At 42.7% G+C, this 21909-nt stretch overlaps 1 protein-coding gene across 2 annotated transcripts in view; it reads left to right on the forward strand.

Annotated features, from left to right (window-relative positions):
* The first annotated feature begins 7938 nt into the window (after positions 1-7938).
* Positions 7939-21909, forward strand: part of LOC117971210 (serine/threonine-protein kinase BRSK2-like) — a 35744-nt gene continuing 21773 nt past the window's right edge. For both annotated transcript variants that reach the window (XM_059017559.1, XM_059017560.1), the window contains exons 1-3: positions 7939-8761; positions 20115-20209; positions 20368-20453. In XM_059017559.1, coding sequence (XP_058873542.1) covers positions 8659-8761; positions 20115-20209; positions 20368-20453 — 284 coding nt within the window. In that variant the 5' untranslated portion in view covers positions 7939-8658. The remainder of the gene's footprint in view (positions 8762-20114; positions 20210-20367; positions 20454-21909) is intronic.

Genomic DNA, 21909 nt, shown 5'->3' on the forward strand with positions numbered 1-21909 from the left:
GGCGGGGAGATATAAAGATAGACCACGCCCACACGGGAGTGGCCTACACTGGCCACGCCCATCTTGGCATGCTCTGAATGCTGCTGACGCCCAAGCCCAGCCCATTTGCGTGTGGTTTGGGGGTTGGCCACGCCTGTTGAGTGGGATGCTTCTGCAGTAGGCTCTGGCAAGTTAGCTTTAACAGTATCACTGGTCCCTCCCTTTATGTGTTTTTCTTTCCTAGCAATCCCCTAACCGCCCCCTTTAAAGGAGTCATAATCCGAGTTTATTTGCTTGCATTTTCATTTACTCTGCTTTATAATGCTTCCCTATACTTTACCAGACCTCTCTGTGCTTTACAATGCTTCCCTATGCTTTACCACACCTATCTGTGCTTTACAATGCCCTCATATGCTTTACCAGACCTCTCTGTGCTTTACAATGCTTCCCTGTGCTTTACCAGACCTCTCTGTGCTTTGCAATGCTTCCCTGTGCTTTACCAGACCTCTCTGTGCATTACAATGCTTCCCTATGCTTTACCGGACCTCTCTGTGCTTCACAATGCTTCCCTATGCTTTACCAGACCTCTCTGTGCTTTACAATGCCTCCCTATGCTTTACCAGACCTCTCTGTGCTTTACAATGCTTCCCTATGCTTTACCAGACCTATCTGTGCTTTACAATGCCTCCCTATGCTTTACCATGCTTTCATAGTGCTTTAAATGTGGGAAACTTTTTCTAAATGCCCATCATTGTAACTGAGTTTCTTTTAGTGTTATATTTAGCAACATGTGAGCATTTTAAAGTTTTGGATGAATGATGGAAATTGCGGAGTTGCGGAGTTCAGATTCAGCATTTATGAAATGCCATAGGGAACATGTGTTACCTATTCTGACCTTCGAGTGAATTCAGCGTGTGAATCTGGTTCCCCTCTTCAGAGAGAGGTCAGCCTGTCAGTCTCAGCTGCTGAAAAGAGACCCTTTTAACATTTAGAATGCTCCTGAGCGACTGGGAGATATTTGAGATCTTGTCATTCAAGCAGGGGGGACAGAGAGAGAGAGAGACCATCAACACCTTCTGATGAATGGTGCCTTTCAAACTGACCAGCTGGAAATCCTTTTTTAAAAGCAAGGTTATTGTGCGGTATATATGATATGTACAGTAGGGTGACCCTTTTTGTATAATGGCCACTACACACCAGACTGCATGCGATTTATTTCATCGGGTGATACTTTGGCCGTGACATGACCATACGCACCTGAAACGACACAGACACGATGCGACAGATTGGAAAACTGCCAGATATAAACTATTAAAAAGTGCTACTAGGGGCTCCCGAGTGGCGCATCCGGTAAAGGCGCTCCGCGTGGAGTGCAGGATGTGCTCTATAGTCTGGACGTCGCTGGTTCGAGTCCAGGCCATTCCACAGCCGACCGTGGACGGACGCTCCCAGGGGGCGGCACACAATTGGCCGAGCGTCGCCCGGGGGGAAGGAGGGTTTAGGTCGGCCAGGGTGTCCTCGGCTCACCGCGCACCAGCGACACCTTGTGCCAGTCCGGGTGCCTGTGGACTTGCCTGTAAGCTGCCCAGGGCTGCGTTGTTCTCCGACGCTGTAGCTCTGAGGCGGCTGCACGGTGAGTCTGCAGTGTGAAAAAAAGTGGTTGGCTGACGACACACGCTTTTTTGGATTGAGACACATGAACTATGCTTCAGTCCAGAATCAGCTGCCACAGTCCCTGAATAATGCGTGTAGGCCTGCAGGTGCTGTGTCAGGGTGAGAATACTGTATTTAATAAAAAAGAAAGTGCAGCAGGAGAAACTTGCGCTAGTAGCATTAAAGGGATTAAAACTCTTTTACCTTTTTCAGGTTGTAGAACAATTTAATTTCTTGCTTCTCTATTGTTGCAGTTACGGTAATATTTTCTTAAAAGTACCAGGGATGTGTGTGTGTGTGTTTTTGTATTTTTTGATTTTTCATCATTGGAATTAGGCGTGGTGTTCCAGCACAGAAGAATCACCCTGATCTAGGTTTCAGAAATCAAAGAGATTATTGTTCTGTGTTGTAGGAACTATCGCAGGAGAGATCAGATCTAAACCTAGCCTCTGAAAATACACTCCTCCTGGATTTTGTTGTTCACTCCTGCTAAGTTTATATTACTATTATTATTATTATTTTTTTTTTTTTCTTAGCAGACGCCCTTATCCAGGGCAACTTACAATTGTTAGAAGGGCAGCAGTGTGGAGTAGTGGTTAGGGCTCTGGACTCTTGACCGGAGGGGCGTGGGTTCAATCCCAGATAGGGGACACTGCAGCTGTACCCTTGAGCAAGGTACTTTACCTAGATTGCTCCAGTAAAAACCCAACTGTATAAATGGGTAATTGTATGTAAAAATAACATGATATCTTGCAACAATTATAAGTCGCCCTGGATGAGGATGTCTGCTAAGAAATAAATAAAAAAGATATAACAGCATAACAATATTTTTTGAGCCTCCCTCTCTGTTTTTGTTTCAAGAGCAACAGTATTGAGATTCACTGCACTACACAGTCGAGTTGCTACACCAGCTGCAGAATAAAACACATGGGTGCCATCTGGAGGACTAAATTGGAACGGCATGTTTAGCAAGTGTATATTTTTAAGAATCAGGCTGCTGTGGTCAGTGGTGGCTTTGGGCCTTCTTTTTTTGAGTGACACATTGCGAAGGAGGAGCTTATTGAAGAATTTGTTGTAAAGTTTGCCCAAACGGGGAGTGGATCTGGTGCATTCTGGGAGCACTTTACAATAAGTGTGGGTTGTGGGCAATGCAGATACATTTAAGATTTGTCCCAGTCCTTAATCTGTAATCAGCCAAACGGTGTAACACTAACAGGCTTGGTGGGCCGGTGCTTAAAAAAAGGGGTTGTTACCAGGAGGTTCCAGGTTCAATCCCAGTTCAGCCGCTGACTAACTGTGTGTGACCCTGAGCAAGTCACTTAACCTCCTTGTGGTCTGTCCTTTGGATGAGACATAAAACAAACGAGGCCCTACAGTAAGTGACTCTGCAGCAGCAGCTGTGATGCATAGTTCACCCCCCAAGTCTCTGTAAGTTGCTTTGGATAAAAGTGTCTGCTAAATGACTAAATAATAACACTGATAGTTCTAGCACCACCCTCACTGCTCACCTTATTGTTACCCCGTTAAACTTTTAATTTCAAATCTGTCTTCCTGTGAAAAACTGTAATTCAAGCCACACACCTTATCCAGGTGCAACACTGTCACCCTTCTCTCCAGTCTGTTAAGGATAGTTGCCCTTAGCAACTGTTGTCCAGAATGTTATGTACACAATTGACATGACTGTATCACTTTAACACAGGATGTATACAAGTGAATAACTGTCACGCGGCTTCGACTACTGAAAGAATGCTACAGGAAAGTAGAACTTGTGAAATTTGGTTTCAATTCATACCTGAGGTGCGTTTAATAAGTTGAGAGCTCTCTCGTGGCGCCCTGAACATATCTTAGGAGTTATTGAACAGTGTGTTAGGAGCAAGCTGTTTCACAATAGCAGACAAGAAGTCGCTGTGTTGAAACAGTTGCTTTAAGCGAGTATATATATGCAATTACTACTACTACTGTATTTTTGTAATGTAAAGTTACAGACACTTTTTTTTTTGGTTCAGTTTCTTGAGGCATGAGTCAGATTTGTCAAGTTATAAATAGCCCATGTTCCCATGTTTCCTTTTCTAACACAACCGTCACTTTTAAAAAATACCATACTCAGTTTTAAAAAGCCAAAATAACAACAAAAATATTATTTATCACACATGTTGGTCATATAAATCCATATTTGTTTTAAAAAATAAATCAATCAATTTGTGGCCATGGGAACTTATAATGCAGACCGGCCATTTTGAACCCCCAGCGAGGAGTCCGCTCTGCGCTTGACTCGCTACCGTCACTCCTGGTAGTTTGGTTTGTTCGGTTACTGGTGAACTCCTGATAACGTCAACCCGCTTATTGTCACACCATATGTTTAGCACCTTTGACGTGCTAGTAAGCGGGGTTGACTGTATTTGACTGCAACAAGCAAACGCTTTTTTTTTTTTTTTCTTCATGCTTTGAAATCGGAAAGCGGCAAACCACAAAACACTTGATTGTCGTGTAAATCTTTTCAAGATCAGAAAGTAAGGAGTCAATTTACTTTTAAGGAAAAAAAACGTTTGAACAGAAAATAATATATACACGAACCTACTTTCATAATTTGCCAACAGTAACATATCGAGTAGTTGTTTGCTACTGTCGGACATTTTCCTACATTATGGTGTATTTTATACATAAAATGAATTAAAATTATCCATTAAAAAAAACAAACATTAGAATGAAGTTAAACTTACCAAGGTATGCTGGTATTGATACGTTATACTATTTTTTATTTTTTATTTTAGTTTTCATTAACATCGTGCGCCGCCTTCAACGTCTTCAACGCTGTTTCTGAGTCTCTGAGGTAACTTAACAAGCTCGAGGAGGGTTGAAGCTGGGCACTTCGCGCCAAAACAGCGAGCTCGCGCATGAAAACACCACAACGGTCTCTCTGGGTCGATTGCAACGGAGATGCTGTTATATTATAAGAGTTTTATTTTTCGTTACAAGATCTAAATCTTTTATTTATTTATTTATTTATTTATTTATTTAAGAAACCTAAGATTATTATTATTATTATTATTATTATTATTATTATTATTATTATTATTATTATTATTTATTTATTTTTTTGAATTTAAAGAAAACTATGTACGGAAATACGAAAGTAAATACTAAGGCTGAATTGCATAAGAATATTTTCCCATTTTCTTAAAACAAATTTGAATCTAATTTTCCTAAAAATAAAACACCAAAATGAATGAAGCTGCCTCAGAGGATAAACAAAACCTTTATTAGTCCTCATTATTTAATTCACACACAAAACAAATGCATTCGTTTATAGAAGAAAATCTGTATTGTAGACTGTAAAAGGTGTAAGTCAACACAAATGCTATTTTTTTTCAGTATAGCCTATGAAAGCTTCATTTCTCAGTACATGCATAGGAAGTCAATCATAGCCAGTAGTCAGAGAGTGTATGAAAGATATTATTGAAATGTGGATGATGGCCGAAAGGATTCCACAGCAATCCTGCAGTGCACAACTGCAACACTTAAACAGATTGAATCCTGCCTTCCCTGAGGTAGAACAGCAAATTAAAAAACATGTGTGTGGAACAGACTGGAAGTCGAGACATGGGAAGTCGTGTTGGAGTCATTATTTGTTATAAAATAGAGTCGAATAAGGTGAATAAGCTGAAGAAGCATGAAACTGGTTTTGTTGCAAACGTTTTGACACGTTGGGGGGGAAATTCGCCTTTCAGCAGGACAATGATCCCAAGCAAAAGGCCAAAGCAACATTGGAGTGGCTCAAGAACAAAAAGGTGAATGTCCTACAGTGCAGTCAAAGTCCTGATCTCAATCCCATTGAGAATCTGTGGCACTATTTGAAAATTGCGGTCCTGCTTTTGTTGCAAACGTTTTGCCACGTGCTCCTCCGCCCCCCGCCCCCCCCCCCCCCCGAACATTTCAAATACATTATAAAACTTGTGATTATGAATAGTTCATAAAAAGGCTATACATTTTGGGGGTTTTCATATTTGTTCCAGTCAGTACGATACCACAAGTCTTTAGTCTACAGAAATCGCTGGACTAACGTTCTCAGAAGATACAGCGGCTCCCCAGGACCAGGGTTGGGAAGGGCAAAAGCAGACACTTTGGGTTCGTTGCAATTGAGATCATTTTTAATACGGCTGGGGTCTCATTGTAACAATTTGCATATCTATAGAGCATTGCTATATATGTGGGGACGATTTCTAATTCCAGTTAGACAAAACTGCACACAGGGTGAAAGTCGACAACAAACTAAATATTTTGGCACTTTTTTTTTAAAGGCATATGTAGTTCTTAAAAAGGTGTTTTACAAAGTGGGGACGTCCCCACAACGCCCCCATTTTATTTTTTGTAAAGTGTTGAACTATTGGTTCGTTTGCTTTTTGTATTTCATATGTTTGATAGGGGATTCTGTATTCTTTTATATAATGCGGTACTTGTCTCTCTGCTACAGATTTGATTTTGTTACATATTTACCCATATACACACACACACACACACACACACACACACACACACACACACACACACACACATACACTTACAATACGCAGCAGCTCGGGAGAGATCGCCATAATGCAGACATGGGGATTTAAAGTTACACCGAGTGTGGGCAATGTCTTTGAAAAACGAAACAGGGTTTACACACAGTCCATTTTTTAAAATTACTTATGAACTATTTATGAAGCCCAGGAGAAGAAAGGTATCTTGGGTCTTATTGTTTGTGGTTTTAAAACACACGCTCACACGCTCACAAACTCTCGCTCTCGCTCTCGCTCACACACACACACAAACTCTCACTCACTCACTCACACACACACACTCACACACAAACTCTCACTCACTCACTCACTCACACACACACACTCACACACAAACTCTCACTCACTCACTCACACACACACACACAAACTCTCTCTCGCTCTCTCACACTCTCTCTCTCTCTCTCACACACACACACACACACACAGACACACACATACACAAACTCTCACTCACTCACTCACACACACACACACACAAACTCTCACTCACTCACTCACACACACACACTCACACACAGACTCTCACTCACTCACTCACTCACACACACACACACAAACTCTCTCTCACTCACTCACTCACACACAAACTCTCACTCACTCACTCACTCACACACACACACACACACACACAAACTCTCTCACACACATAAACTCTCTCTCTCTCTCTCTCTCTCTCTCTCTCTCTCTCTCACACACACACACACACACACACACACACACACACACGTTGTTATGGCAACTGACCGCCCTTACAAAAATCCAGGGTATAATTTTGAACAGGTGTTAGTCCTCGCTCCCCTCTCTTTCCCCGCCCTCTCAAGCTGTCCCATTCTGCCAACACCCCCCCCCCCCCCCTCCTCACTTTCTCCCGTTCTTCCACACACGTTCTCATCTCCCGTCGCTTCATATTATTAGCTGCAACTCGAATTAGATACGCCGCAAGCGTTATGGCCTCCGAAACAAGCAGCCGCGGTCCATTGCAATAAGCTTAACGGGACCCGAGACGTTAAAGCAGGGCACAGAATTGATCATGCTTTAGTTATTACTGTGGGAGACTCTTATCATTAAGGTATTAACCGAAATGAAAAATTTATATACATTTGTTTTAAAAGTTTCTAAGCAAGTTTCTAAATGCTTGTTTTGCCTACGCTTTTGATGTGATGTGTTTCCGACATGCAGTTGTATTAGTCTATGGTTTTTGAATCTACACGCCTTCTGAATGCATTGTATCATTCTAATAGACTAAATAACAAATATCATTCAAATTGACTAATAAAGTACTCTATACTCTATTTAAGTCACTATACTGTAATTCCGAGTTCATATATATATATATATATATATATATATATATATATATATATATATATATATATATATATATATAGCAATCCTATGTGATCCATTGTAATCTGTTCGGTCTGCAATGCACTGCGTTTAAAACGGCCAGTGCACCGTCTCTAGAGTCTATAACAATGATTACTAATTGAAATCCTATACGATTCTGATAACCCCCCCTCCGATTATGACACTCGATAAAGCCAATCCCTTCAGATTGCTGTCACGGGTATAAAATCCCACGGGATTTGTCCCGCAGGTCACTTTGATAAGGGATGTGAGGCGCCTGATTATTCGGAGCCTGTATCTGTGGTATTCTGCATCCACAACGCAGAAAAAAACGGGGGGGGGGGGGGGGGCTACAGGAACCCGGATGCTGATGCTGAATGGGGAGAAGAGAGAGAGAGAGGCTGAGAGAGAGAGGGCGGTGATGCACAAAATAGATGGCTAGAGCGAAAATAACGGTTTTAAAAAAAAATACCGCTGCGAGATAGGTAGAAGAATAGAGAAATCGAAACGGGAACTGGTGAGGGAAAGGAGAGGGGGAGAAAGGGGGAATAATGCTTTGATATGAACGAGAGAAGGAGAAAGGGAGCGATGTGAAACAAGGGTGCAATAATGATATTGGCGTTTTTCTTCAATAACTCAACCCGGCCTACGATTTATAGCGTACAGTAAGATAAAGATAGAGAGAGAGAGAAAGAGAGAGAGAGAGACAGAGAGGTGGGCCGGTCTATTGTCTATCTGCAGCCTTTCTGCACTGTCAAGGAAACGGAGGTTGGGGAACCAGCGAACATCACCTTTGAAATTCTTCAATTGGAAATCGCTCCCCTCATCTCTCCACCCTTCTACACATCCCAACGCACTCCACCTATCCGTACCCCCCCACCCCAACCCAACCCCCACCCCCACCCCCACCCCCCTCCTCTCTCTCAATTCAAAACCACAACAAGAATGGGATGTAGCGATGGGGGAACCTCAGAACCGGCAATGGACCTTCTCCAATCGCAATGATTGAATCTTAAGTCTGCTTCTAGATGTGCTGTTCCGCCTGTGTCGCTGTTCCTGTTTATTTCTCCTCTTCTTCTTCTTTTCGCTGGGTTTGATTAGGTAGCTGGCTGTTTAGATGACGGCCAGGATGTCTACAAAAGATTCCTCGGCCGCGGCTCAGTCGGCGCAATACGTTGGGCCTTACCGTCTGGAGAAAACCCTAGGAAAAGGGCAAACGGGTAGGCTTTTATTAATATATTTCTAACTGAATTTCCCGTTTTTATATGTTCCCGTTTTTATTATGCAGCCGTGTGTCGTGTCTTGGCTGTCCGCCTTAGCCGGCTGGCTAATATATTATTATTAATGATAATAATACTTCTACTACTGCTGGTATTAATGATCCCGTGCTACGCTGTTGACGGATGTCCTTGTGAAGCGCGGGGTAATTGTGTATTACAGAAATCTGACTGTGGGAGCCGTCTGTCCGTTTGTCTGTCTTGTGTGTTTGCAAAGCGAAGCGGTTTTTTTTAATGTGATAATTTGTAGTTTCTGCACAGTAACGGGTTTCTACCTTAGTAATCCAGAACGGCCTTAGATGAGTACTTTGGCTCTCAAACAGCACGGTCTGTCTTTAAAGAGATAGATATATAGATAGATAGATAGCGTCGACTTGCTTTCTCTGTGCAGAATGACTTGCTTCCACTAAGCTTAGGCTACAGCATCCCTCTGTTCTGTGCAGGCCGATCTCTCTGTATCTATCTATCTCTCCATCTAGGCAAACAGCATTAGATAACGTTTGTGATTTTCTGTTTTTAAATTGTACATTGTCTGTATTATACAGAAGGCTGATTTTAAAAATTTGCAGCTCATTTATCGTGATTGCAATAATGCAATTTACTGTATATAAGGTCTGCAACCATGTTATTATTTATTTCTTAGCAGACGCCCTTATCCAGGGCGACTTACAATTGTTACAAGATATCACATTATTTTTACATACAATTCCCCATTTATGCAGTTGGGTTTTTACTGGAGCAATCTAGGTAAAGTACCTTGCTCAAGGGTACAGCAGCAGTGTCCCCCACCTGGGTTTGAACCCACGACCCTCCGGACAAGAGTCCAGAGCCCTGACCGCTACTCCACACTGCTGCCCTTTATATACTAATTATTAGATTACACTACTGGTTCAGTCTGGTACTATTACTGATAATAATAATAATAATAATAATAATAATAATAATAATAATAATAATAATAATAATAATAATATCATGATACACATTCAGTAATGCAGGCCTATTACACAACACTTATAATATCACTACGCTATTATTATTATTATTATTATTATTATTATTATTATTATTATTATTATTATTATTATTATTATTATTATCCCGTAATTGAGTCCTTTGTACATGTGTTTTGATTATAGTTTTGTTTTAGAAGTGGATCCTGGGAAAGTCTTCATTCACTGCAAGTTTGAAAGTATCAAGTCTAGTTTTGTTTCAGAAGTGAAACTTGGTAAAGTCTTTTTTTCGCTGCAAATTTTAAAGCATCCCAGTGCGGAGCTCAGTGGGGCCCCCTGTCTGTCAGTCTGGGCTTCTCCTGCAACTCAGTTTTTACACAACAGATGAACCAGTTTGGGTGGAACTTGATAAGGATATTCTCTTAGCTCTGAAGGATTTTAAAAACTGATGATATGTGGAGGCTGTCTCTCTGTACAGACATGTACCTATATCACATGCATTCAGTGCGCTTAGTTTTTGGTGGCTCTCCCTTGCCCTTTTATGATGTTTACAATTGCTCTGAGTGTCTTGCAATGACTCGGATGCTGTAGTGTTGTTGCTGAGTCTGCGTTGCTTTGACTGTGAGTTCAGGAGCTGCTCTTCAGTTCTAGCTGCACTGCCGTAGTTATTGTATTGTGAATCGGGACAGCCCTGGCTATAGGACTACAGCTCCCAGCATGCCTCTGCATCCGCGGCCATGGCGAGGGATGCTGGGAGCTGTAGTTCTTTAACTCAGAGCTCCGCTGTGATATTTATTTATTGGAATTAAAATGACTTCTAGTCGAAAGATTTGTCATTGTATTTCAGCTTCTTTTGGTATTTAAAAATTGAGCACTAGTGAGTGTTTAATAGTTATGAAGGAAATATTCAGACAAACGGCTTGAACTGTTTTCAGTGGCAAAAAAATGACCCCAGAAATTATAAATCAAAGAGATGTAGGAAACCAAATGCATGAAGCAGTCTGGAACCAGTAACACCCATTCTAGTGTTCAGAAGAGCATTTAGCTCCCCATTGTGTAATATTTGTTTTGCTGTATTCACAGTTGGAGAGTAATGAATGACATCAAATCTGATTAGAGTGTAATCTGATTACATTTTTAGTAACTTGTAACTGTAATCCGATTACATTTTTTCAGTAACTTGTAACTGTAACGGGTCCTTTTACAGACAGGTAATGGGATGTGGTCACGGATTACATTGTCTGTGAAAAAATAACTACATTTAAATCAGGGAGCGCGGCTAATGCATGTGACCAGAAACCAGTCACTCGGACGCGCCTTTCACAGCGTCTCGCTGGAGAATGGTTGTCAGAGGAGGGGGTGAGGGGGGGTTCGATAGCCGGATCTTCAAAGAATACTTCCAGCTGCAGCCTGACAAAAAAAATATCTCTGTAAAATGTAAACTGTGCTTGAGCAGTAACTATTTGTAACTGGAAGTAGTTATTTTCAAAGTTGTAACTTGTAACTGTAACGGATTACTTTTTAAAAGTAACCTCCCCCAACACTGGCTGAATGCAATATGCCACGAATTATACCTGAGCTCTCAAAGAAAGAACAGTATTATTATTATTATTATTTATTTCTTAGCAGACGCCCTTATCCAGGGCGACTTACAATTGTTACAAGATATCACATTATTTTTTTTTTTACATACAATTACCCATTTATACATTTGGGTTTTTACTGGAGCAATCTAGGTAAAGTACCTTGCTCAAGGGTACAGCAGCAGTGTCCCCTACCAGGGATTGAACCCACGACCCTCCGGTCAAGAGTCCAGAGCTCTAACCACTACTCCACACTGCTGCCCAACATTCTAACGCAGCGGCTAAACTAAAGAGCAGTTCTCTCTTTTGTGTGAAGTCTTCTCGTCTCCCATTTGCACACTATGAGATTGCATTTAGGGTTAAAAGAGGCTCCATGTAATTGAATCAGGCGAGGGAGAACATCTTTAATTCAATCTCCTGCTGCTGAGCGCAGTGAAGCATGGCTTCGTTTTTAACAAGCGCACAGACAGTGTGTGTGTGACGGAGAGGGAAAAACAACTGATCAATTACCAGGAATTTATTGGCGTTTATTAAAAAAAAATCTAATATCTTTTCTAATACCTTTAATAAATAATCTTTAATTCCAGCGTTATACTGTGATTTTTTAAAAATGTATTTTTTAACTCTATTGCTATACAGTGGTTTTGAACTATTTTAACAATTTTAACTAGTGTTGTTCGGTTGGCTGCCATGGGCTCCCATGTGGCTTCTTTCAACTGCAACCCATTACTTCATACGCCCCAGCCTCTATGAGACTGAACACACAGCCTTTTATATTGCATCATTGAAACCAGATTGAATAATTAGTTTATTGATTGGATCACCAATCAAGACCCACAGCTTTCTCCATCCCATCCACATTGACACATGGACAGGAAGTATTTAAATCAAGGCTCAAACGTGACCCTTTGCTGGGACCAGTTCATATACACCGTGAACGATAAAGTCATCTAAATATGAAATAGAGATCATTATTGATGTAGCTGCTGGAATAATTAGATGCATTCATATTGTAGACTATCTAGAGGTTTTAGCACAGGAGTGGCCAGTCCTGGAGGGATATTCCACTCCTGGTCTTTGTTCCAACCAATTCAACCTACAGCCTGACCCTGAAGTAGTTCATTATCACTTTACCTGTAAAACCTGGAGTGGAATTGCCCTCCAGGACTGGGATTGATTGGACACCCCTGCTTTATAATGTGTCATAATCTGGGGAGAATGGAGGCTGTCTGCCTGTTTGCATCTGGATGTCAAGCTTACATTTTTAACTATAGAACCAATTTTGATGAAACTGATGAAGTGTGACAGAGACAGGCAGATGGACAGACACCCCCAGAATCTGATCCTCTCAATAACTTGTCCTAAAGGTCCTTAGCAAGTTTCATCACAATCTGACAAGTGATTCTCTAGATAATGTGAAACTCAGCTCTGACCACTAGAGCCAGCCTTTGAGTACAGTCTAGTCTAGTGATCTCAAACTGCAGTTACAATGTAATTAGAATACAGACTAGTCTAGTGATCTCAAACTGCAGTTACAATGTAATTAGAATACAGACTAGTCTAGTGATCTCAAACTGCAGTTACAATGTAATTATAATACAGTCTAGTGATCTCAAACTGCAGTTACAATGTAATTATAACACAGTGTAGTGATCTCAAACTGCAGTTACAATGTAATTATAATACAGGATAGTGATCTCAAACTGCAGTTACAATGTAATTATAATACAGTCTAGTCTAGTGATCTCAAACTGCAGTTACAATGTAATTATAATACAGTCTAGTGATCTCAAACTGCAGTTACAATGTAATTATAACACAGTGTAGTGATCTCAAACTGCAGTTACAATGTAATTATAATACAGGATAGTGATCTCAAACTGCAGTTACAATGTAATTCCAGTCCAGTCTAGTGAATTTTAGCTGCACTTTTAATACTTAACCCAAATAAAAGCATTATCTGTCTGCTGACTTGACTTTCTCTCTCAGTCTCTTCTGGTTTGGAGTTTCTGATCCAGTGAAGTTCTGGATGATGAAGGCATTAAAACGTTTCTCTGCTTATTTAGCAGACACCTTTATCCAAGGCGACTTACAGAGACTAGAGTGTGTGAACTATGCATCAGCTGCAGAGTCACTTACAATTACATCTCACCTGAAAAACGGAGCACAAGGAGGTTAAGTGACTTGCTCAGGGTCACACAGTTAGTCAGTGGCTGAGGTTGGATTTGAAGCGGGGATCTCCTGGTTACAAGCCCTTTTCTTTAACCACTGGACCACAAAGTCAAGTCTGCTAACTTGACTTTCTCTCTCATTCTCTTCTGGTTTGGAGTTTCTGATCCAGTGAAGTTCTGGATGATGAAGGCATTAAAATGTTTCTCTGCTAACTTGACTTTCTCTCTCATTCTCTTCTGGTTTGGAGTTTCTGATCCAGTGAAGTTCTGGATGATGAAGGCATTAAAACGTTTCTCTGCTAACTTGACTTTCTCTCTCATTCTCTTCTGGTTTGGAGTTTCTGATCCAGTGAAGTTCTGGATGACGAAGGCATTAAAATGTTTCTCTGCTAACTTGACTTTCTCTCTCAGTCTCTTCTGGTTTGGACTTTCTGATCCAGTGAAGTTCTGGATGATGAAGGCATTAAAACGTTTCTCTGCTAACTTGACTTTCTCTCTCAGTCTCTTCTGGTTTGGAGTTTCTGATCCAGTGAAGTTCTGGATGATGAAGGCATTAAAACGTTTCTCTGCTAACTTGACTTTCTCTCTCATTCTCTTCTGGTTTGGAGTTTCTGATCCAGTGAAGTTCTGGATGATGAAGGCATTAAAACGTTTCTCTGCTAACTTGACTTTCTCTCTCATTCTCTTCTGGTTTGGAGTTTCTGATCCAGTGAAGTTCTGGATGACGAAGGCATTAAAACGTTTCTCTGCTAACTTGACTTTCTCTCTCAGTCTCTTCTGGTTTGGAGTTTCTGGTTGCATTATTGTAAGGGTGGGTTTTAAGTGTATTCAGGGTCAGGAAGTATTCATGTCAGTGGATCTGAGAGCTGTATGCAAGGTCCACAGGGAGCGTGTTTCTGATTACAGCATTGGAGCAGGTCATGTACTGATAGTCAAGGACAAGACACACACTGATACATACACTGACTGACACACACACGCACACACACACACTGACACACTGTCAGCTACAATCGATTTAAAATGCCAGACAAAATTGTTGACTCCTTTGTACACCTTCAAATAAAACAGATAGCTAGGAATATTATTATTCCTAGCGATTCACTGTGTATCGATGAATCCAGCCCTTTCTTTACATGATGTAGCGTAATAGAAGTCTTTATCCATAGCATAGCTCGTTGTAGATAAAGAACTACAGCTCCCAGCATCCCTCACCTTTGCCGCAGGTGCAGAGGCATGCTGGGAGCTGTAGTTTTTTATACTGTGGTCTTGTATCATGTACGATACAGACCTCTACTACAATGCATCATGTACAGAAAGGATGACGATTCATCGACACAGTGTATCATATGTGATACAAGACCACAGCATAAAGAACTACAGCTCCCAGCATCCCTCACCTTTGCCGCAGGTGCAGAGGCATGCTGGGAGCTGTAGTTTTTTATACTGTGGTCTTCTATCATGTACGATACAGACCTCTACTACAATGCATCATGTACAGAAAGGATGACGATTCATCGACACAGTGTATCATATGTGATACAAGACCACAGCATAAAGAACTACAGCTCCCAGCATCCCTCACCATTGCCGCAGGTGCAGAGGCATGCTGGGAGCCGTAGTTCTTTATACTGTGGTCTTGTATCACATACAATACAGACCTCTACTACAATCCATGTACAGAAAGGATGACGATTCATCGACACAGTGTATCTTATGTGATACAAGACCACAGTATAAAGAACTACAGCTCCCAGCATCCCTCACCATTGCCGTGGGTGCAGAGGCATGCTGGGAGCTGTAATAGCTCATTGTAGTGGCTCTTGAACTGTGTTTTAGGAGACAGAGGGAAGGAGATAGTACTTCACACAGAGAGGGGAGAGGGGATGGAATGGGCTACCTAGGGTTACATAAGAACATAAGAACATAAGAAAGTTTACAAACGAGAGGAGGACATTCAGCCCATCTTGCTCGTTTGGTTGTTAGTAGCTTATTGATCCCAGAATCTCATCAAGCCGCTTCTTGAAGGATCCCAGGGTGTCAGCTTCAACAACATTACTTGGGAGTTGGTTCCAGGCCCTCAAAATTCTCTGTGTAAAAAAAGTGCTATTTTCTGTTCTCAATGCCCCTTTATCTAATCTCCATTTGTGACCCCTGGTTTCTTTTTTCAGGTCGAAAAAGTCCCCTGGGCCAACATTGTCAATACCTAGTCGTGTTGTCGATGCTGAATCACTGGGATCCTTTAAGAAACCACAAGGGATGTATCTAAAAAATGTATAAAAAATATGCTAAAAAATAAATAATAATAATAATAATAGTCGTACATACCGATCAATCATCTCCTGATCACTCGTTTTATCACCAAACTCCTCAATAATGCGATCCAAGTCATTATTTTATTACTATAACATCTCAAAAAAGCTCTGCAAATGTCTGTGATAGTCTCTGTGCGCTGGTGCAGTATCAGATAGCTTGTTTCCTTATGACCGCCCCTATTGTAATGCCAGGGGCATGTATGCCTATTCATGAGATACGCCATTTTTATTTATTTATTTATTTATTTATTTTTTTCGGCTTGTCTCGGCTCCTGTCGCTCCCACTCGGCCATTGAATGGTTTTCTCGGCTTTTTCCGCTGAAAAAACAAAGTTTTTTGCGTTTTTATAATGATGTCGAACAGGGTCCGACAATGGACCTGATAGGAATAATTGCAATGTCGGACCAGGTCCGACAATGGACCGCAAAGGGTTAAGATAACTGTCCTATCCCAGACCTGTGCCTAGCTCTTACAGCCTCCCTGAGTACGTATGGACCACAGCTTCCAGGAGAAGGGGCTTCTGACAGACCCCTAACAGGGATTGGTTTCTGCTGCATTGTTCAGTGTCTAGTCCTGGTGGATGAACTGATTGTCCGATGATTGGATTATTGGGATGGATCTCTCCACGGAAACCATGCAATGCGAAACGAATGAAGAAACAGCTGCTGGGGTTTGTGACTGAGGCGAACAGCGATCCACACAAACCCAAGAGTTTCTTCACTCGTTTCGCTGTGAATGGCAAATCAGCCCGATCGACACAGAGAGCTCCATCCCATTAAAATCTGTCTGCACAGCTGGTATAGCATTAAGGACCGAGCTCTGCAAAGCAATGTTTGGGCCCCTTTAGATGTAACTGTGTATCTCATTTGATAGTTTTGATGTTATCTGATTCTGTCTCTGAGCTGCATCATTAGGCTGCTTTTCTTATACCTGATAATACTATGATACTCTCTCTCTCTCATGGCTTGGGTTTCAGTCACAGTTGATGAGGGATTTGGACAGAGAATCTCTTCCCCGCCCAGCCCAGCATGACTCAGGAGCAGCCTGGCTATGTTTTTCCTCAGTTCATTTCCACACCATGTGTCCTCTGGTCCTGGTTTCTGTGTTTAATGTATAGAGTTTGTCAACTTCTTTTCAGATTTTAAAGACTTCAGTCAAGCACCTAATTCTTCTTTATTCTTTCAGTCTTTGTAGCTCAGTCCTTTAAGCTCTTTCCTTCTCTCTCTCCAGTTCTTGCTCTGGTGTAGAGAGAGAGGAGAGGAGTTAGATTAGCCTGAGAGGGTAGAGAGTGAGGCATGCTGGGATACTGGAGGACACATCATGAACGTTAGATTGAGTTCTCTCAGCCTGTCTTCTTAGCTCAGTCCTTTAAGCCCGCTCCTTCTCTCCAGTTCTTGCTCCGGTATAGAGAGAGAGGAGAGGAGTTAGATTAGCCCGAGAGGGTAGAGAGTGAGGCATGCTGGGACACTGGAGGACCCATCATGAACGTTAGATTGAGTTCTCTCAGCCTGACTTCGTAGCTCAGTCCTTTAAGCCCACTCCTTCTCTCTCTCCAGTTCTTGCTCCGGTATAGAGAGAGAGGAGAGGAGTTAGATTAGCCCGAGAGGGTAGAGAGTGAGGCATGCTGGGATACTGGAGGACACATCATGAATGTTAGATTGAGTTCTCTCAGCCTGTCTTCGTAGCTCAGTCCTTTAAGCCCGCTCCTTCTCTCTCTCCAGTTCTTGTTCCGGTATAGAGAGAGAGGAGAGGAGTTAGATTAGCCCGAGAGGGTAGAGAGTGAGTCATGCTGGGACACTGGAGGACCCATCATGAACGTTACATTGAGTTCTCTCAGCCTGTCTTCGTAGCTCAGTCCTTTAAGCCCGCTCCTTCTCTCCAGTTCTTGCTCCGGTATAGAGAGAGAGAGGTGAGGAGTTAGATTAGCCTGAGAGGGTAGAGAGTGAGGCATGCTGGGATACTGGAGGACACATCATGAATGTTAGATTGAGTTCTCTCAGCCTGTCTTCGTAGCTCAGTCCTTTAAGCCCGCTCCTTCTCTCTCTCCAGTTCTTGCTCCGGTATAGAGAGAGAGAGGTGAGGAGTTAGATTAGCCAGAGAGGGTAGAGAGTGAGGCATGCTGGGACACTGGAGGACCCATTATGAACGTTAGATTGAGTTATTTCAGCCTGTCTTCATAGCTCAGTCCTTTAAGCCTGCTCCTTCTCTCTCCCCAGCTATCTAGTTGATTCCCCTTCCTCCACAACATGACTGGGTAGCCCATATATTTTAGCAGCTCAACCCCCATTTGACATTTTGAGAAGAGCTTTGAAACAGACTTTCAAGTTATCAGTGTAAAAAGTTGTCAGGATGCTAACAATGAAAAGAAAAATGACAGATACATTATTTAAACAGCTGTAGCAACAGGTGGAGACGTGTGACGCTATATTTTTTCGGTGCCCCGCTACTTAGTCTTGGTCTGTAGTAACTTGTGAACACAACTTTTGAAATGTATAGATTTAACGCAAGTATCAGTAGCCTTTTCAATCCTTTCTCATTGCACTATAGGCGATACCACTTTGTGTATATATTGAAAAAAACAAAGAAAAAAAATAGTTCATAAACTGGCACATGCGGGCAGCAGTGTGGAGTAGTGGTGAGGGCTCTGGACTCTTGACCGGAGAGTCCTGGGTTCAATCCCAGGTGGGAGACATTGCTGCTGTACCCTTGAGCAAGGTACTTTACCTAGATTGCTCCAGTAAAAACTCAACTGTAGAAATGGGGAATTGTATGTAAAATAATGTGATATCTTGTAACAATTGTAAGTCGCCTTGGATAAGGGCGTCTGCTAAGAAATAAATAATAATAATAACATGCATTAAAAGACTTGAAATACAAGTGTACCACTTTTTGACAGCATTAAAAACAACCGTCATAAACTGGTACGTGCATTAAGTACTTAAAATACAAACATTTTGGTACACATACCACGTTCTGACGATGTATCACTTTCTGGCCCTCCACCGGTGCTCAGATTCTGCGATCCCAGCGTGTTCGTGTACAATATAGGTAGGGTTTCTGATTGTGGGTGTTTAACCATGACTTTTCTTCTCTCAATTGATACCTGTTCATTCATTCATGTATCTCAGTCACAACTGAGAAACGTGTCACGAGTGAAATTGATTTAATTCACAAGTTTTTCTGTGAAACAAATGGGCTTAAAATGGTAAGTCTTACAGATATCAGTCGAATTCTTAGAGAGGAGAAAAGTCACTGAAAATCAGAAACCTTAAATATAGGATACAGTAAAGCAGTTAGCATTTTTGAAATAGAGAGTGCTGTGTACGCTTGCTGTAACTGAGGATCATTTTGGGCGCCCTTTGCTGAATGCAACTGAAATGCAACAAAGGACTGATTGCTGAAATATTATTATTATTACTTACTTCTTAGCAGACGCCCTTATCCAGGGCGACTTACAATTGTTACAAGATATCACATTATTTTACATACAATTCCCCATTTATACAGTTGGCTTTTTACTGGAGCAATCTAGGTAAAGTACCTTGCTCAAGGGTACAACAGCAGTGTTCCCCACCTGGGATTGAACCCACGACCCTCCGGTCAAGAGTCCAGAGCCCTAACCACTACTCCACACTGCTGCCCATAATTCATTTCTTAGCAGACGCCCTTATCCAGGGCGACTTACAAGATATATCATTATTTTTACATACAATTACCCATTTATGCAGTTGGGTTTTTACTGGAGCAATCTAGGTAAAGTACCTTGCTCAAGGGTACACCAGCAGTGTCCCCCACCGGGGATTGAACCCACGACCCTCCGGTCAAGAGTCCAGAGCCCTAACCACTACTCCACACTGCTGCCTGAAATAGGAGGGGAATGCTTCTCGGAGAAAGCAGTCATTTGTAATTTTCCCTCCTCGGACTCGCAGTTCGTCTTTCTCGAGTGTACAGACTGACTCAACGTACGGACCAAAACCACGAACCCTGCCCCTGGCTCTGCTCGGCTGCCAGCCAGTGGTCTTGTGAGGGCGGTGTTTCATGGTTTGGGTCTCGCTCGGCTTGATCAACAGCCAATGAAAAGACCCGTACCAGCCTGGGGGCCCGGGGCCCTCACAGCTGGGATGATCCAGTGGAAAAGGGGTATTTAAGGCAAAAAACATCTCTTTCCAGGCTTGTGGGGTAGTCTTGCCTGATCTCCCCCACAAGTGATGGATGGCGTATTTATCTCCCCCCCCCCCCCCCCCCTCCCCACACACCTGTCTTGTGTTTTTTAGGTCTGGTGAAACTGGGAGTGCACTGTATAACTGGACAGAAAGTGGCCATCAAGATTGTCAACAGAGAAAAACTCTCCGAGTCTGTCCTCATGAAGGTGAGCTGACTGTCTGTCTGTCTGTGTGTCTGTGAGTCTGTCTGCGCCACCTCGCCCCCCAGATTGGAGCCCAGGCCTCCAGAGGATGGTGAAAGGCAGCAACGAGAGACTGGTGAATTAGCTTGCTGTTGACATGGCTTGTGTTTGTCTGTGTTCAGGTGGAGCGGGAGATCGCCATCCTCAAGCTGATTGAACACCCCCACGTTCTGAAGCTCCACGATGTGTACGAGAACAACAAGTACCTGTGAGTATCTGAGAGTGAGCAGACGGAGATCAGCTCAGCCTCGAATCACACGAGGGCTGAGCGCAGCCTCACATCACACGAGGGCTGAGCGCAGTGTCACATCACACGAGGGCTGAGCGCAGCCTCACATCACACGAGGGCTGAGCGCAGCCTCGCATCACACGAGGGCTGAGCGCAGCCTCACATCACACGAGGGCTGAGCGCAGCCTCGCATCACACGAGGGCTGAGCGCAGCCTCAAATCACACGAGGGCTGAGTGCAGCCTCGCATCACACGAGGGCTGAGCGCAGCCTCACATCACACGAGGGCTGAGCGCAGCCTCACATCACACGAGGGCTGAGTGCAGGCTCACATCACACGAGGGCTGAGCACAGCCTCACATCACACGAGGGCTGAGCGCAGCATCACATCACACGAGGGCTGAGCGCAGCCTCGCATCACACGAGGGCTGAGCGCAGCCTCGCATCACACGAGGGCTGAGCGCAGCCTCACATCGCACGAGGGCTGAGCGCAGCCTCACATCACACGAGGGCTGAGCGCAGCCTCACATCACACGAGGGCTGAGCACAGCCTCACATCACACGAGGGCTGCAACCAGGATTCAAATAGTTTTGAATGTATTTATGACGCATCATTTGTACCATATAACAGCAATACAAAACACATATTGCAGAACAGTAGAACGGGTGATACTGATTTCTGATGAATCATTTCTGTTATATGCTTATAAACAGAATCATTTGTTTGAATATTCAACCCATAACTATTAAACACTCAAAAGCACTCCAATTTTTGAACACCGAAAGAAACCACAATGAGAAATGCTTTGACTAGAAGTCTTTTTTGAAGACACTGAAAAAGTCAATGTCTGTCGCTTAGCCTATTAGACGCGTCTATGGGAGACAGCTAGAACTGAAGAGCTGCTCCAGGACTCACAGTCAAAGCAACACAGGATACCTCCTCAGCGTTGAATTATTTCCCTCTCCACAATACACTGGTATGTGTCCTCATCTATGCATGTTGTATGCAGACAGGCTTAAAGAATTGAATCTGTTCGGTCTTGAACAAAGAAGACTACGTGGCGATCTGATTCAAAATCCTAAAAGGTATAGACAATGTTGACCCAGGGGACTTTTTCGACCTGAAAAAAGAAACAAGGACCAGGGGTCACAAGTGGAGATTAGATAAAGGGGCATTCAGAACAGAAAATAGGAGGCACTTTTTTACACAGAGAATTGTGAGGGTCTGGAACCAACTCCCCAGTAATGTTGTTGAAGCTGACACCCTGGGATCCTTCAAGAAGCTGCTTGATGAGATTCTGGGATCAATAAGCTACTAACAACCAAACGAGCAAGACGGGCCGAATGGGGCCTCCTCTCGTTTGTATGATTGAATCAGATCACCGCCTAGTCTTCTTTGTTCAAGACTGAATAGATTAATTTATTTCATTAATTTC

The sequence above is a fragment of the Acipenser ruthenus genome, chromosome 57 (assembly GCF_902713425.1).
Source record: "Acipenser ruthenus chromosome 57, fAciRut3.2 maternal haplotype, whole genome shotgun sequence".
Taxonomy (NCBI): domain Eukaryota; kingdom Metazoa; phylum Chordata; class Actinopteri; order Acipenseriformes; family Acipenseridae; genus Acipenser; species Acipenser ruthenus.